Source organism: Oryx dammah, unplaced genomic scaffold (assembly GCF_014754425.2).
Source record: "Oryx dammah isolate SB20612 unplaced genomic scaffold, SCBI_Odam_1.1 HiC_scaffold_14, whole genome shotgun sequence".
NCBI classification, from domain to species: domain Eukaryota; kingdom Metazoa; phylum Chordata; class Mammalia; order Artiodactyla; family Bovidae; genus Oryx; species Oryx dammah.
Window position 1 is genome coordinate 42046344 of NW_024070198.1, and position 14817 is coordinate 42061160.

General features: G+C 52.6%; 1 protein-coding gene across 1 annotated transcript in view; it reads left to right on the forward strand.

The window, feature by feature from the left end:
• GPR26 (G protein-coupled receptor 26) overlaps positions 1-14817 on the forward strand; it is a 32789-nt gene that overhangs the window by 8089 nt on the left and 9883 nt on the right. The window contains exon 2 of the mRNA XM_040254959.1: positions 3323-3436. Coding sequence (XP_040110893.1) covers positions 3323-3436 — 114 coding nt within the window. The remainder of the gene's footprint in view (positions 1-3322; positions 3437-14817) is intronic.

The window sequence follows — 14817 nt, forward strand, 5'->3', positions numbered from 1 at the left end:
TCATTGTGCGATCTTGAGCAAGTTACTTAACTTCTCTGTGCCTCTGTCTCACCTGAAAAAGTGAAGATTACAGTTTTATCAGTCCTAATCTTATAGGATTGGGATTCCCTGGTGGTTCAGACGGTAAAGTGTCTGCCCACAATGCAGGAGACCTAAGTTCTATCCCTAGTTCGGGAAGATCCCCTGGAGAAGGAAATGGCAACCCACTCCAGTATTCTTGCCTAGAAAATTCCAAGGATGGAGGAGCCTGGTGGGCTGCAGTCCATGGGGTCGCAAAGAGTCAGACACAACTGAGTGACTTAATATCTTATAGAGATGTGAGTATCAAATCAATGAATGCAAATGAACCCCTATCACAGTATCTAAAGTGGTGTATATATTAAATTAAGAAATCAAGAAATGTGGGTGGCTATTGATATGAGTGATTAGAAATTAATTCATGATGTTAGTCATGAGTAATACATTTCAGCCAGTATGAAATCTGTCTGTACTGGGCCAGACTCCAGTTCTCAACTTTCTAAATTCCTGGAAGGATACAGTCAAGGGAGGGAAAAAAATTCTGCAGGAATTTTAGGGGACCAGTCCAAACTAACATGGAATTGCCCATCTGTGACCACAAATCTGACAAAGAAGAGCTGTGATTAATTAGTAGAATGTTGGTTCTTGCGGAGGGAAGGGGAGGCTGCCTTTGCGCCCATGCTGCTCACGAGCCTGGCTCATGAACGTCCTCCCCACTCCTGGCTTTCATTGAACAGACTGACCTAGTTTGGTGTCAGGTCACTGCAGCCTGGCTTCCCAGGAGGCTCAGTAGTAAAGAATCTTCTTGCCAATGCAGGAGACACAGGCGATGCAAGTTCAGTCTGGAAGGCTTTGCAAGGCTGGGTTCAAGCTGAGGGTTCTCAGGCTCCTCGGACGCGGTGGGGAAAGCAGAACTGACCTTGTGCACACAGCCCGCCTGCCTCCCAGCCTGGCTCCCCCAGCACAGAAAGGGGCCTCCGGTGTACAATGTGGACACTGCAGGATCTGCGTCCACATGTCGCTCACAGATGTCATGTCTCCGATCTCCAGCTGAGCACAGAGGTGGCACAGTCCACCCTTAGGAGCATGGGGCCAAGGGTGATGCCTGCACACCTTCTGGAAGCAGGACCAGGGCGTTTGGGCAAAAAATTCCATGTCCCTAGAGCTTGGTCTGGGCTTGCCAGGTGGCGTTAGTGGTAAAGAACCAGCTTGCCCATGCAGGAGACACAAGAGACCTGGGTTGGGAAGATCCCCTGGAGAAGGAAATGGCACCCCACTCCAGTATTCTTGCCTGAAGTATCCCATGGACAGAGGAGTCTGGTGGCTATAGTCCGTGGGGCCGCAAAGAGTCAGACACAACTGAGAGACTGAACATGCACGCGTGCATGCACTCTGCAGCCCTGCCTGACTTCTGCCAAGTTACCTTCACTCCTGAATGACTCTGTCCACAGTCTTCCTCCCTGTTCATTTCTGCAATCATGTCATTTATTTTAATGTATGCCTGTGGCCGATTCATACTAATGCATGGCAGAAGCCATCACAATATTGTAATTATCCTCCAATTAAAATAAATCAATATATTTTTAATTGTCAAAAATATAAGTAAACAGTAGGAACACATGGCCACGTTGGGCCCTGTGATCTGGAGGACATGACGCCTCGCTTGTGAAGATGGACAGCCCGGATGTTGCTTGTTCATTTTTCTGAGGCTGCAGGAAAGGGGTTGCAAGAGCCGCTGCTCCCAGCCAGCCTGAGATGTCGGTTCTTGATAGGCGGGGAGCAGAGCGGAGTCAGGAACAGGGTGTGGTTAGAGGTGCAGGCGGGCATCCTCAGAGCTGTGTCCCCGATTCTCCAGGGACTTAATGGTCCTGTAGCTTCACCAAGCTTCATCTCTGAAGGAATCAAGTAACTTCGTCAATCACCAGTTCAGTTCAGTCGCTCAGTCATGTCCAACTCTTTGCGACCCCATGAATCGCAGCATGCCAGGCCTCTCTGTCCATCACCAACTCCCGGAGTTCAATCGTCAGTGATGCCATCCAGTCATCTCATCCTCAGTCATCCCCTTCTCCTCCTGCCCCCAATCCTTCCCAGTATCAGAGTCTTTTCCAATGAGTCAACTCTTCGCATGAGGTGGCCAAAGTACTGGAGTTTCAGTCACCTGATAATGTGATGTCTGTAGCCCTGGGTTGGCTGGGGCTTTGGGGTGGAAGAAATAGGGCTGAAGGGGTGGAGGAAAGAAAGCCCGGGCCACATTGCACACAGAGTCCGGGCTGCTGCAGCTGGAGGGTACCTGCCTCCAGTCACCCAGACATGCATTCAAATTCTGCAACTGCTTACCAGCTGAGCAAATCATTTGGCCTCAATGAACTCAGGGTCTTCATTGTAAGGCAGGACAAATAGCACCTAGCAGGATCAAAAGATTAAGAATTAGAGATAAGAATTAGATAAGGTAAAGGTAAGAACTAGAGATACTACCTAGGGAGTGTGTTTATTTGCACTTGCTTGGGCACTGTGCTAATTGCTTTATATGCTTCAGGCATTTAATTCTCAAAGCAGCCTTTTGCAGCACTTATTCTATGTCATTTCTTTTTTTTTAATTGGAGAACAATTGCTTTACAATGTTGTGTCAATTTCTGTTGTACAACGGAGTGAATCCGCTATATGCGTACATAAATCCCCTCCCTCTGGCGCCTCCCTCCTACCCCACCCCCCATCTCACCCTCTAGGTCATCACAGAGCACCAAGCTGAGGTACCCCTGTTGTACAGAAGCTTCCCACTAGCTTATCTGTTTTGCACATGGTAGTGTATACACGGACTTCCCTGGTGGCTCAGATGGTAAAGCATCTGCCTACAAGGCGGCAGACCTGGGTTCGATCCCTGGGTTGGGAAGATTCCCTGGAGAAGGAAATGGCAATCCACTCCAGTACTCTTGCCTGGAAAATCCCATGGACAGAGGAGCCTGGCAGGCTACAGTCCATGGGGTTGCAAAGAGTCGGACACGACTGAGCGACTTCACTTTCACTTCAGTGCATACATGTCAGTCCTAATCTCCCAGTTGGTCCACCCTCCCCTTGCCCCTGTGTGCAGAGTTTTGTTGTATTACTCTCCATATTTTACAGATGACGACCCAGTGATGTCAGACAAGGTACCCCAGGTCATGTGCTTACAGCCTAGTTGAGCTCGGGTCTCTCTGGCTGCATGGCCAAGTTCCTACTCTCACAGCCACCACCTGCATGCACGATAGTGAGTCCCTTGACTGGCCGGCCCGCCCCGTGACTCACCTCCTCCCTCTCTTGTGCGCAGTGTGCGGGAACGCTGTCTGGAGGAGCAGAAGAGGCGGCGGCAGCGAGCCACCAAGAAGATCAGCACCTTCATAGGCACCTTCCTCGTGTGCTTTGCACCCTACGTGATCACCAGGTGAGCTTGGCCGGTGGGCCCAGAGCTTGGGGCAGGTGGGGTTGGGCACGGGGCTCCAGAGAGCCACGCCGGCCCACGTGGCCTTTAGCCATGGCGGGCCTCGCTTGGCCACGTGTTTTCCAGAGGGTGGATCGGAGGATGAGAATGAACTTGATAGGTGAGGGAGAAGGATGCCATATGCTTTTGCTTTTCAGCCTCAGATTCTTCTGGATTAAACTTAGGACCGAAAGGTGGTGAGACTCCCCACTTGATTGCAAAGCACATCATTCTAACATTCAGTCCCCAAACCCAGGAAGCTTTAAAGGCGGAGACAAGGGAGAAGAGATAGGGGAGAGCAGCCTGCAGGGCGTAGGTTCTTGCTGCCCACCGAGTGCCAGAGAGCCCTGCCTGGAATCCCCGGCCCAGAAACCCTGATCAGCAGGTGCCACCTGCCCAGGGCGCAGGGAGCATGCTCCGTGTCCAGCCAGACGGGCCCACCTGCCCACGGTTCCAGGATCTGCCGCTGTGAGTCCAGGCTTTGTGGCTTGTCACGTTCTCTCCGTTTCCCCGTCCCCCATGCCAGCCAAGGTTGCAGTGCGATGGCCTCAGGGCTGTACATTCCAGAAGCCAACCTCCTCCAACTACAGAATTTTCCTTACATGTTGTAACAAAAAAAAAAAAAAAAAAGTATTACCTACTCAGTTTTGCTCACTGGAGAGGAAACACCCCTGCACACACAAATTTGTATCCAAAATGACTTAACTATTTGGGAAGATGAAAATAGAAAGGATTTTAATGTTCTGTTGGAAAGTGGATGTTGAGCCTGGGAAGTAAGAGCTGTGCAGGGTTTTGTGTGCATGTGTGTGTGTGTGTGTGTGTGTGTGTGTGTGAAATAGAGAGCATATGGCCCATCCCCCAGCATCCCTCAGCCTCCCCTCAGCATCCCCAGAATCCCTCAGTATCCACTTGCACCCCCAGTATCTCTCAGCATCCACTGGCATCCCTCAGCACCCATATTCTCCAATATCCCTTAGCATCCCCCAGCATCTCTCAGCATCCTCAGTATCCCCCAGCATCCCTCAGCATCCCTCAGCATCCCTCAGCATCCCCAAGCATCCTCCTGCATCCCCCAGCATCTCTCAGCATCCCCTAGCATCCCTCAGCATCCTCCAGCATTTCTCAGCATCCCCAGCATCCCCCAACATGCCCCAGCATCCCTCAACATCCCGCCGCATCCCTCAGCATCTCCAGTATCCCCCAGCATCTCTCAGCATCCCCCATATATCCCAGCATCCCTCAGCACCCCCTTTATCCCCCAGCACCTTCCTGCATCCTCAGGTGGCCGGGACCTGGAAAGGATGCCCTGCCTCACCATCCCCCAGAGAGGGATGGTGCTCCAGGGAGGAGGGGCTCACTGTGCTCAGGTCCCTCTGCCTCTCCCTGTCCCTCCTCACATTGAGCTGAAGCCTGGCTCCCCATAGTTCCACCCATGCTCCCAGTCCTGCTTTCTGCAGTCCAGGAGGACGTCTGTCCCGGGGGCCCTGCTGATGGGCAGTGAGCCGGCCTCCCCCTCAGCAGCACCCGTCTTCTCTTCTCCAGACAGCACAAGCCCAGAGCATCTCTCACTGTCTTTTCTGTGGTAGCCACTCCCTCTGGGGGAAGGCTAGTAGGCTTACCTCTCACTTTAAACATAGGATGTCAGGCTGTCTGCAGATCTCTGTATGAGTCTGTCCTGAGCAGAGCAGATCTATCAGTTCTACCTTCTAGAACTACCCACGAGACCTCAGCCCTCCTGACAGTCTGTGCTGTGGGTGGGGGTGTCCTGTGCATCATGAGATGTTGGCAGCCCCTCTGTCATCTACTGCTGCCCACCAGCAACCCCTCTTCCCTCCCGCTCCCCACTTTTGACAACTAGAAATGTCTCCAGACACTGACAGATCTAGGCAACCTGGGGACCAGAACCACCCCTGGGTGGGAGCCCCTGGTGTAGGTCTGCCATGCCTAGCCAGGACGTCAGAAGTTGCGGAGATGTGGTTTCTGTGGGACACGAAGCCCAGGCAGAAACACAGGAGAGTGGGTTTCTGTTGCTCTCCGAGGGTGGGCTGCAGAGTTTGTCAGCCTGGGCTCTGGAGTTCAAACTCCAGCTCCTCTACTTCCTGCTTGCTGTGTGACCTTGGGCCAGTGATACTGCCTCTCTGAGCTTCCAACCTGTCGTCTATAACCCAGAAGTGAGCAGTGCCTGCCCCTTAGGGTTGTTGTAAGCATTCAAGGGCTTCAAGGCGGGGGAGCGTGTGTGTGTCATGGGCTTGGTCTGGACGCATCCACCCTCCCTCCCCTACGTCCCACACCAGCCATGGTGCCTGGCCTGGGACTGGCTGGCGTGTGAACTAAAGGGGCCTAGATAGATGGGGGAGAGATGAATCAGGAAGGGGGGGCATGCGGACACCCCTTCTCTTGGCTCCCACAGTAAAGGGGACTTACGGGCTAATGAGGTGAACTTGAACCCTCAGAGGACAATAGGTAATTCAGCTCCAAATTTAAGCTATTGGATTTTTCCCTGGCTTAATCGCATTTCCCCACAAAATTTTCCTTTTTTCTGATTATAGCTTGCTTCCCTCTAATGGTGCCCAGAAAAAAAAAAAAAAAACTGTTTCAGTGAAATTGACGGTTGGTTCACAACTCAATATGTTCTCTCCAAATGGACATGGTGCTTTTGGACTTTTAAAAAACACTCATAAAACTGTTCATCTTTTGTGGGGACAGATGGCAACTTACAGAGGAGGAAAAGAGATGCTTAGGAAACCTCTGCAAAACCCTCCCCCACCCCCACTGCCACCACCCCATCCAGCCACTGCCTTGACTTTCCTGTGTGCGCAAAGGAACCATCCTAACCCCAGCTCAGAAAACATGCAAGGTCAGCTCAGTCGCGTCTGACTCTTTGCGACCCCATGAACCGCAGCACATGAGCTTTCCCTGTCCATCACCAACTCCCAGAGTTTACTCAAACTCATAGAGTCGGTGATGCCATCCAACCATCTCATCCTCTGTCATCCCCTTCTCCTCCCGCCTTCAATCTTTCCAAGCATGATGGTCTTTTCCAGTGAGTCAGTTCTTCGCATCAGGTGGAAAGGCTGAAAGTATTGAGTTTCAGCTTCAGCATCAGTCCTTCCAAATGAATATTCAGGACTGATTTCCTTTAGGATAGACTGATTGGATCTCCTTGCAGTTCAAGGGACTCTCAAGCGTCTTCTCCAGCACCACAGTTCAAAAGCACCAATTCTTTGGCGCTCAGCTTTCTTTATAGTTCAACTCTCACATCCATACATGACTACTGGCAAAGCCAAAACATGCAAACATCCCGTCATTTCATTTTGACACGCGTTTCCCTGGCACCTTCTCTGTGCAGAGCCTGAAGAACACCTGCAGAGGAGGCGTGGCCTGGTGGGGCTCTGCAGGAGACCTCCTGTGACGGGGGCATGACCCTGTAAAGCCGGCCCTCCCAGTGGATGGAGCCCCATGACGGGGCATCTGATCGGGAAGCGTCTCAGACTTCTGAGGCAGGAGCGAGTGAAGTGGGCGTGGCTACGCAGGGGGCAATCCCAGCAGCAGGGACAGTGTGGGCCAGGTCTAGAGCCCCACAGGGAGCCACCAGCCACGGGTCCCACTGAAATACTTGAGCATGACTTGTCCAAACTGAGACCAAGCCCATGACATGCATGCTGGGTTTCCAAGACTTAGCACGACTACACACACACATACATATTATATATATATACACATATATACATACGTACACATATATATGTGTGTATATATGAGATTCCTGGTGGCTCAGCAGTCAAGAATCTGACTTCAATGCAGGATACACAGGTTCTATCCCTGGGTTGGGAAGATCCACTGGAGAAAGAAATGGCAGCCCACTTCAGTATTCTTGCCTGAAAAATCCCACGAACAGAAGAGCCTGGTGGGCTACAGTCCACAGGGTAGCCAGAGTTGGACACGACCAGGTACTAAACCACCAATATACGTATAGTTAAAACTTTTCATATCGATTCCATGGTAAAATGGTGCTATTTTGGATATATTGAATTGAATAAGGTTTGAAGTTAACAGAACTTCACATGTTTCTTTTCACGCCCAGGGCTCACCTTATTCTGTTGGACAGTGCTGGCCTCTAGTCAGAGAATCTGGGGTCCAGGCGTGCCCGTGTTCTTACTCCCAGCTTCCTCGTCCCCTTGACCTCTAGATCGTTCTTTTCTGAGCAGGAACACCTTGGTTCCTGGGATGGTCCTTCTGGCCACGCTGCCAGAGTGCTCAGAATGCCTCCTCCCCTGTCCAGCGCCCTGCTCGGCGCTGCTCATCTAGACGGGCAAGAATGAGCAGTGGCCGAATCAGTGGCTTCCTCTGTGGGTCAAGTGCATCGAGGCAGGAGTCCTCGAGGGTCTGAATGAGGGGACGTCAGGTCCCAGCGCCGTGTGGCAGGCAGGGACTTTGTGGCCGGCAGATCCTCATGGGTAATCCTCTTGAAATGACACCCATCTTGGAACCACCTTCCCCTGCCCACGCCCTACCCCCGTGCCCCTTCCATGACTGAAGACAGAAGGGATTCCCACGAGGGGCCTAGTCTTTGTGGTAGCAGGGATCCCAGGCACATCCCAGGAGGAGGGGCACGTGTGAACTTGCTCATCGCGTGCGGGGGACCTTCTGTGCTCCAACTGTGTGTGGGGTAAGTCCAGGGTCACACCTGAGCTCCACTTCCAGTGCCAGAGTAGCAGAACTGCTAAAACAGGTGAGGTGGGGTAGACTGCGGGTGTGGCAGCATTTGCTCTGACCCCCACCTCCAAGGAGCTGGACCCAAACTCTCCCATTATCGTACACTGAGTCAGGGCTGAGAACTGCACACTCGTTGTGGGGAGAAGTCAGACTCTAGGAAGGAATGCATAAAATGACCCGTGCAAGGCCTTCCTCATAGTGTACCCCCCACTATCCCAGCACTGGAATCAGGACCATTCATATTTTTGGTGGCAGTTGATTCTTCTGCTGTTCTTCCCAAGCTGGTTTCCAAGGGTGGACATAACCTCCCTGGTCTCAGAAGCGAAGTCAGGCTCTGCTCAGAAATGTAGCTGAGAATTTAACTTCTTACAGATGATTCCCCGTGGAGAACCTAGAGCCATGGGTTATGGAAATGGTAGTTTCTTTAGCAGCTGCTCATCAAAGGAGAGTGAGCTGGTTGCAGGCCAGTTGGGATCCACTGCACGTGGCAAGCCAGCACAGTTGTTGAGATGGATTCCGAGGCCAATCCTGTGAGTGACGCGGCCAGGGTTCCTGCCAGGGTCTGCCTGGAGCCAAAGCCCACCCGTGGGTCCCCTTGCCCTGCATGGAGGCTTCTCCTTCCTCCCAGAGGATATAGGAAGATGCTTGGTGCCATGACCCACTCAGAACCACAAAGCTGCAGCTTCTGCGATGATTAAGGTCAAGTTGCTCAAGTGGTGCTTAAACCCCTCATTGAGCTGTCAATACAGATACTACTATTTCCGGTAACTCCACAAGGACAACCTCCATCTAAGCAGCCTGCCTTGCTACTTCTCTGGCTCCGATCTTATGGGTGGAGACATGTGAAAGCCTGTGGGTTGATGTTAGATCAGCCATGGGAAACGCTGCTGCTGCTAAGTCACGTCAGTCGTGTCCGACTCTGTGTGACTCCATAGACGGCAGCCCACCAGGCTCCCCCGTCCCTGAGATTCTCCAGGCAAGAACACTGGAGTGGGTTGCCATTTCCTTCTCCAATGCATGAAAGTGAAAAGTGAAAGTGAAGTCGCTCAGTCGTGTCCGACTCTTAGCGACCCCATGGACTGCAGCCCACCAGGCTCCTCCGTCCATGGGATTTTCCAGGCAAGAGTACTGGAGTGGGGTGCCATTGCCTCTCTGGGAGCTAACAGAATCAGAACATCAAGAAAGAGAAGGGGCTTGTGCTATGACATCTGCCCCCGATTTGAGCTGAGCAGGAAGGTCCAGCTGACGGGGAGGGGGGTGTTCCTTCTCCTTACCCCCAATCTGTTCACATCTGCCTGATAACTGTCTCAGATCGGGAAGCACCATTCTTGGGTTAAGAACCACTCAAGTCTTCAAGTAGATTCTGACTTCCCTTATTGGAGGATGTGGAGTCTCTATCACCATGCATGTGTGCTAAGTTGCTTCAGTCGTGTCTCTTTGTGACCCTATGGATTATAGCCCTCCAGGCTCCTCTGTCCATGGGACTCTCCAGGCAAGAATACTGGAGTAGGTTCCGGCTCCTTTTCCAGGGGATCTTCTCGATCCAGTTACCAAACCCTCGTCTATTATGCCTCCTGCATTGACAGGCAGTTTCTTTACCATTAGTGTCACCTGGGAAGGCCCTTTATAACCATACCTGTCACTTATTCAACACCTATAATGTAGGCATGATATACCAATACCTGCCTGATTATACCCTGTACAGCTCTCCTTCAAGGTGAGTGCTAGAATCCCCATTTACGGAGGGTCAGCAAGGTGAGATAAGTGGCCCATGGCCATAGCAGTAGCGACAGGCAGATCCAAGGGTTCGAGGCCAGCACCAGGCCTGTTGGCAAAAATTTAGCCCTGCAACCATGTTACATCTCCAAAGCCTGGGGACCAAGCACTGAAAATATAGACATGTTTGTCCGCAGGCTTTTGATCCAACTTCCTAGGCCCAGGCCTCGTGGCGTGAACCTAAACATCCAGACTCCTGTGGGTTAAAGCAGGCAGGTGAGTGAGTCCTTTTACTAGAAGCAGCAGTGTTTGCATGCAGTCACCTCTGACCTCCCACCAGACTGACAGCAGCTTGTGCGGACCTGGAGTCGGGCCCAGAGGTCATCACTACCGGCAGCTGGAGTCATCAGCAGACGCGGGTGGCCCGGTGTTGGCGATGCATCCTTACCTCTCAGATTCCCGCATTGCACCAACCAACCCAAAAGCCCCTTGCGCCTGCATCTTGGGGCATGTCAGATGACAAAGGAACGTGCTGGAAACCTCCACCCTCACTCTGTGCGTCTGTTTGGCTGTGCTGGGCCTTAGTCATGGCGCACGGGGTCTTCTGTTGCAGGATATGGGCTCGAGTTGCAATACGTAGGCTCGTTGCAGCACGTGGGCCTAGTTGCCCTGGCGTGGCATGGGATCTTAAGGCATGGCATGTGGGATCTTAGTTCCCTGGCAAGGGATCAAATCCATGTCCCCTGCAGTGGAAGGCAGATTCTTAACCATTGGACCACCAGGGAAGTCCCCCCGACCCTCACTCTTAATAGGGGTCACTGCCTTCTATTCTAGTGGGCCAAGTCTGGCTTTTTGCAGAGTGTGTGAGCAGGGTGTGAGGATCTGCGACAGATTCTCATCCAGAAGCTCAAATTACAGTTTTTCGAATTAAAATGCACTTCCTAGAAGCATTTGTAAGGCTATTGTCTCCCCAGCAATATGTGCTTACAAGTAATTATGATTGTCTCAGATCATTGGAGTGGGGCTTCGAGGCCTTTGTGGATCCGACAGCAGCATTACTGTGGCTTTTCAGAGTCATGGGATTATGACAGCAGAGGGCTTTAATATGCCCAGTGTTAATATTCTATTAATCAAAGGCCTTTTCCATGCTAATGGCTCATGAACATTTAAAGCTCAGCTTGTTGTTTAGTCGTATGCAGCTGTTTTGCGACCCCATAAAGCATACCCCATCAGGCTCCTCTGTCCACGGGATTTCCCAGGTAAGAGAACTGGAGTGGGTTGCCATTTCCTTCTCCAGGGGATCTTCCTGACCCAGGGATTGGATCTCCTGCATTGCAGGCAGATTCTTTACCAGCTGAGCCACCAGGGAAGCCCAGCTTGTTACCTACATATCTTCAAATACACAGACCAGATTCTCCAGAAGTCTTGAGAAGACATCGGGCTTGCTTCCCAAAGGATGTTCTGTAGCCTGTGTTGCACTTGGTACACAGCATGTGCGTGTGTGTGAGTGTGTGAATGTGTGTGTGATGTGTGTGTGGGAGAGATGATATCATGGAAGTGTGAAGAGGGGGCACAAATTTACCACTTTAAATCCAAGGGTTGAAAGTGAAGGCCCTTTCTGCACCCTAGAACTGACTCAAGGAGCTGGGAGGTGCTGCCTGGCACCCACAGTCCAGGGTTCAGATCCACCCCCCACACACAGGCCATGTGGCCTTGGCCTGTCACTCTGCCTCAGGTCCTGCCCTGTCGTGTGAAGGGCAAGGGACGCTGCCAGGGGGACTTGAGACCATGTTGGTGAAAGTGGCTGGCAAAGCCCCGCGCCTCGGAGGACCCAGAAGAGGAGCTGGGTCTGGGATCACTGGTGTTACTGGTCTTCTCTCCCCCAGCATTTAGGTTCTTTGCAGACTCCCATCATTGAGCAGAGCTGAGACACTGGTTTCTCTGGGAGGGGGGAGGTTGGAGACTGCCCAGGAGTCCTGGCAAGGGTACCTCCATCCTCCTCCCGGGACCAGGGTGGCCGGACTGCCAGGTGTGGTGTGAGGGCCCTGTGGGTGAAGGCTGAGGGGGTGGCTTCCCGACTGTCAGTGCTCTGCTGTGACAGCGGCCCAGAGACCTCCCTGGGACCCAGATCAGAGGGCCTTGTACCCAGAATGGGGAGATGCTCCCTGGAGGGGTTCCCCGGAACAAATACAGAGCAAAGGGTGTCCAGAGGTGGGGACAGGCAGGTAGGCCAGGACCACGGGTGTCTGCTCTGGGTCACCTTGAGTCAGATAAACACCCATCTCCACGCTCAGCTTCCAACTTGGCAGCAGCGACATCCTGCAGCATCTCACACCTCCCACCTAGCCAGGCTGTGCCCTGGGACCCCCAGGGGCTCACTGCCATCTCTGAGCCATCCGAGATGCCCGGGAAAGCAGACTCCTGACTTCCCCTCTTCCTCAGTCCCCAGCCTGACCGGCCGCCCAGCCTGTGTGCTCTCAGCCCAGGGGCTCCTCTGGGGAGCTGTGTCAAGGTTGTTTAGGACAGGCACGTGTGCATTCTAAGCACAGAAGTGTAAACGTTCCCCCGGCACACTGCCCAATGGCAGAGGTTTCTCGGGCACACGCCTCAGGCAGGACCTGGAAAGTCACCTTGGTGCTTACTGGACGGTGGGGGCAGGGGGCAGGGAGCCCTGGTTTGTAGGGAAAACACTCTTCTCCCTGGAGGGGAAGGGCCAGTGCCCTGCTCCAGGGGCTGTTGACCTCTGCTGACCCCAAAGTCGGCCCTCAGTGCCCACGGGCTCCAGGAGCTCCAAAGGGTTTGGTGCCATGTGGGTGTTATGACCAGGGGCCCATGAACAACCAGATCCTGCCTAACACCCTCTGCACACCCACAGGCTCCTCAGTGGACGTAGGTCTGTTTCCCAGCCCTGCCGCTGTAGCTAGCTGCCACTCACTGAGCGCCTTCAACAGTAGAACTGTGCAGCTTCAGTTAGAGGCTGGAAGTTCAGGATCAAGATGTCAAGCAGGTGGGTCCTTCCAAAGCTGCCAGGGTGCTCTTCCAGGCCTCCCCACTGCCCGCTGGAGTTTCTGATGCCATCTTTATTGTCACTTGGCTTCATAAACATCACCCCATCTCTGCCTTCATCTTGTAGCATTCTCTCTGTGTGCATGTGTGCCCAGACTCCCTGCTTTTGTAAGGACACGGCCATCACATGGGCGTAGGGGCCCACCCTTCTCCAGCAGGACTTCGTCTTAACTGATTACACCTGCAACAAGCCTGGTTCCAAATAAGGTTCCGCTCTGAGGTGTTGATTGGAGAAGGAAATGACAACCCACTCCAGTATTTTTGTCTTGAGAATCCCAGGGACAGAGGAGCCTGGTGGGCTGCCGTCTATGGGGTCACACAGAGTTGGACACAACTGAAATGACTTAGCATGCATGCATGCATGCATTGGAGAAGGAAATGGCAACCCACTCCAGTATTCTTGCCTGGAGAATCCCAGGGACAGAGGAGCCTGGTGGGCTGCTGTCTATGGGGTCACACAGAATCGGACATAAGTGAAGTGACTCAGCAGCAGCAGCAGCAGCAGCTGAGGTGTTGAGAGTTAGGACTTCAGCCTATGAATTTGGGGAGACATATTTCAACCTACAACAGGGGGCTAGGGCGAAAGGAAACCAAGTCCCCCTTGATTAACTAACACCTGAGCCAATAACCCCTAAACTCAGGGGTCTTGGGCCAGACCTGGGGGCAGGGGCAGGAGAGTGGAGCTCAATAGTCCATCATGTGCAGTAGCAGAGAGGAGAGGCAGAGTGTGGCAGGCCACATTGAGCACACAGTGACCCTGCTCACGAGGAAACTGTGACTGATCAGAATAATAATGTCCCTTTCCTGGAGGGGAGGGTGTTCGGAGGAGGTGGCTGGGCCTGGTGTGAGAAGACGGGTTGGAGTGTTCCCTTGCTCAGAGGTCATCTGGGGACCACGTGGCCATCCCCTGCCCAGATATGAAATTAGAAAGAAGCAACTTTAGCAACACAGAAACCCCTGCCCATTCCCCTAAAGCAGTAGGGACTTGGAACTGTCAGAGCTGGAACAGAACAAAGCCAGCCACGGTGGGCACATGGCAGGGAGGGTCCCCATGCATAGGAAAATCAGAAAGCAGGTCAGCCAGCCACATCCAGTCACAGAAGGGAGCCTCCTAGGTTCACCCTGGCCCGGGGGCCCTGTGGGAGCAGTGCCCAGGCCCAGGCTGACCTGAAGCATCTCTTTGCCTGGAGGCCTTGTGAAGGCCAGATGCTGGCTTTTTGGAATAGAAGCCCTGTGCACTGTGGAAGGAGGATGACAGAAATGCTGGGGAGCACATAGCAACTTCACGGAAAGGGAGTTCTCAGGGCCGGGAGGGACCCCAGAATTCACCCTGTCCAATCGGCAACGCAGAGATTTGAATCCCAGCGTGGCACCCAAGCAAGACGTGGGTCGCAGTTAGATGCAGCTGGGCTTCCCATTGAGGAGATGCTGGCTTGCTGCACAGTCCCTCTGAGCCTTGATTTCCTCATCTGTAAAGTGGGACGAATGACACCCATTCTGCAGAGGGTAACTAAGATTAGAGAGTGTGCACATCTCATATTTGGCCCAAAGCAGATGTGCAACTGGGAGTTGTCATTACTGAGCCAGGCATGTTCAGACTGGACATAAAATCTCTGAGAAGCAAATGCAATAGATTTTACCTCTTAATTATCTAAATGGTGAAATTTAAAATTGTCCTCAAAAATTTTATTCTGTGAAATCTACAGAACCTCCAAATAATAATTTTGGTCTTGCTGGATGGTTTGGTGCTATTTGGCTCTTCATAAGTTCTCCTAGGAGGGCTCAAATGCTCAGACTGAATTTATCTATATGGAGAAGACAGACATTTTGGAAAAGCAACCTGGCAT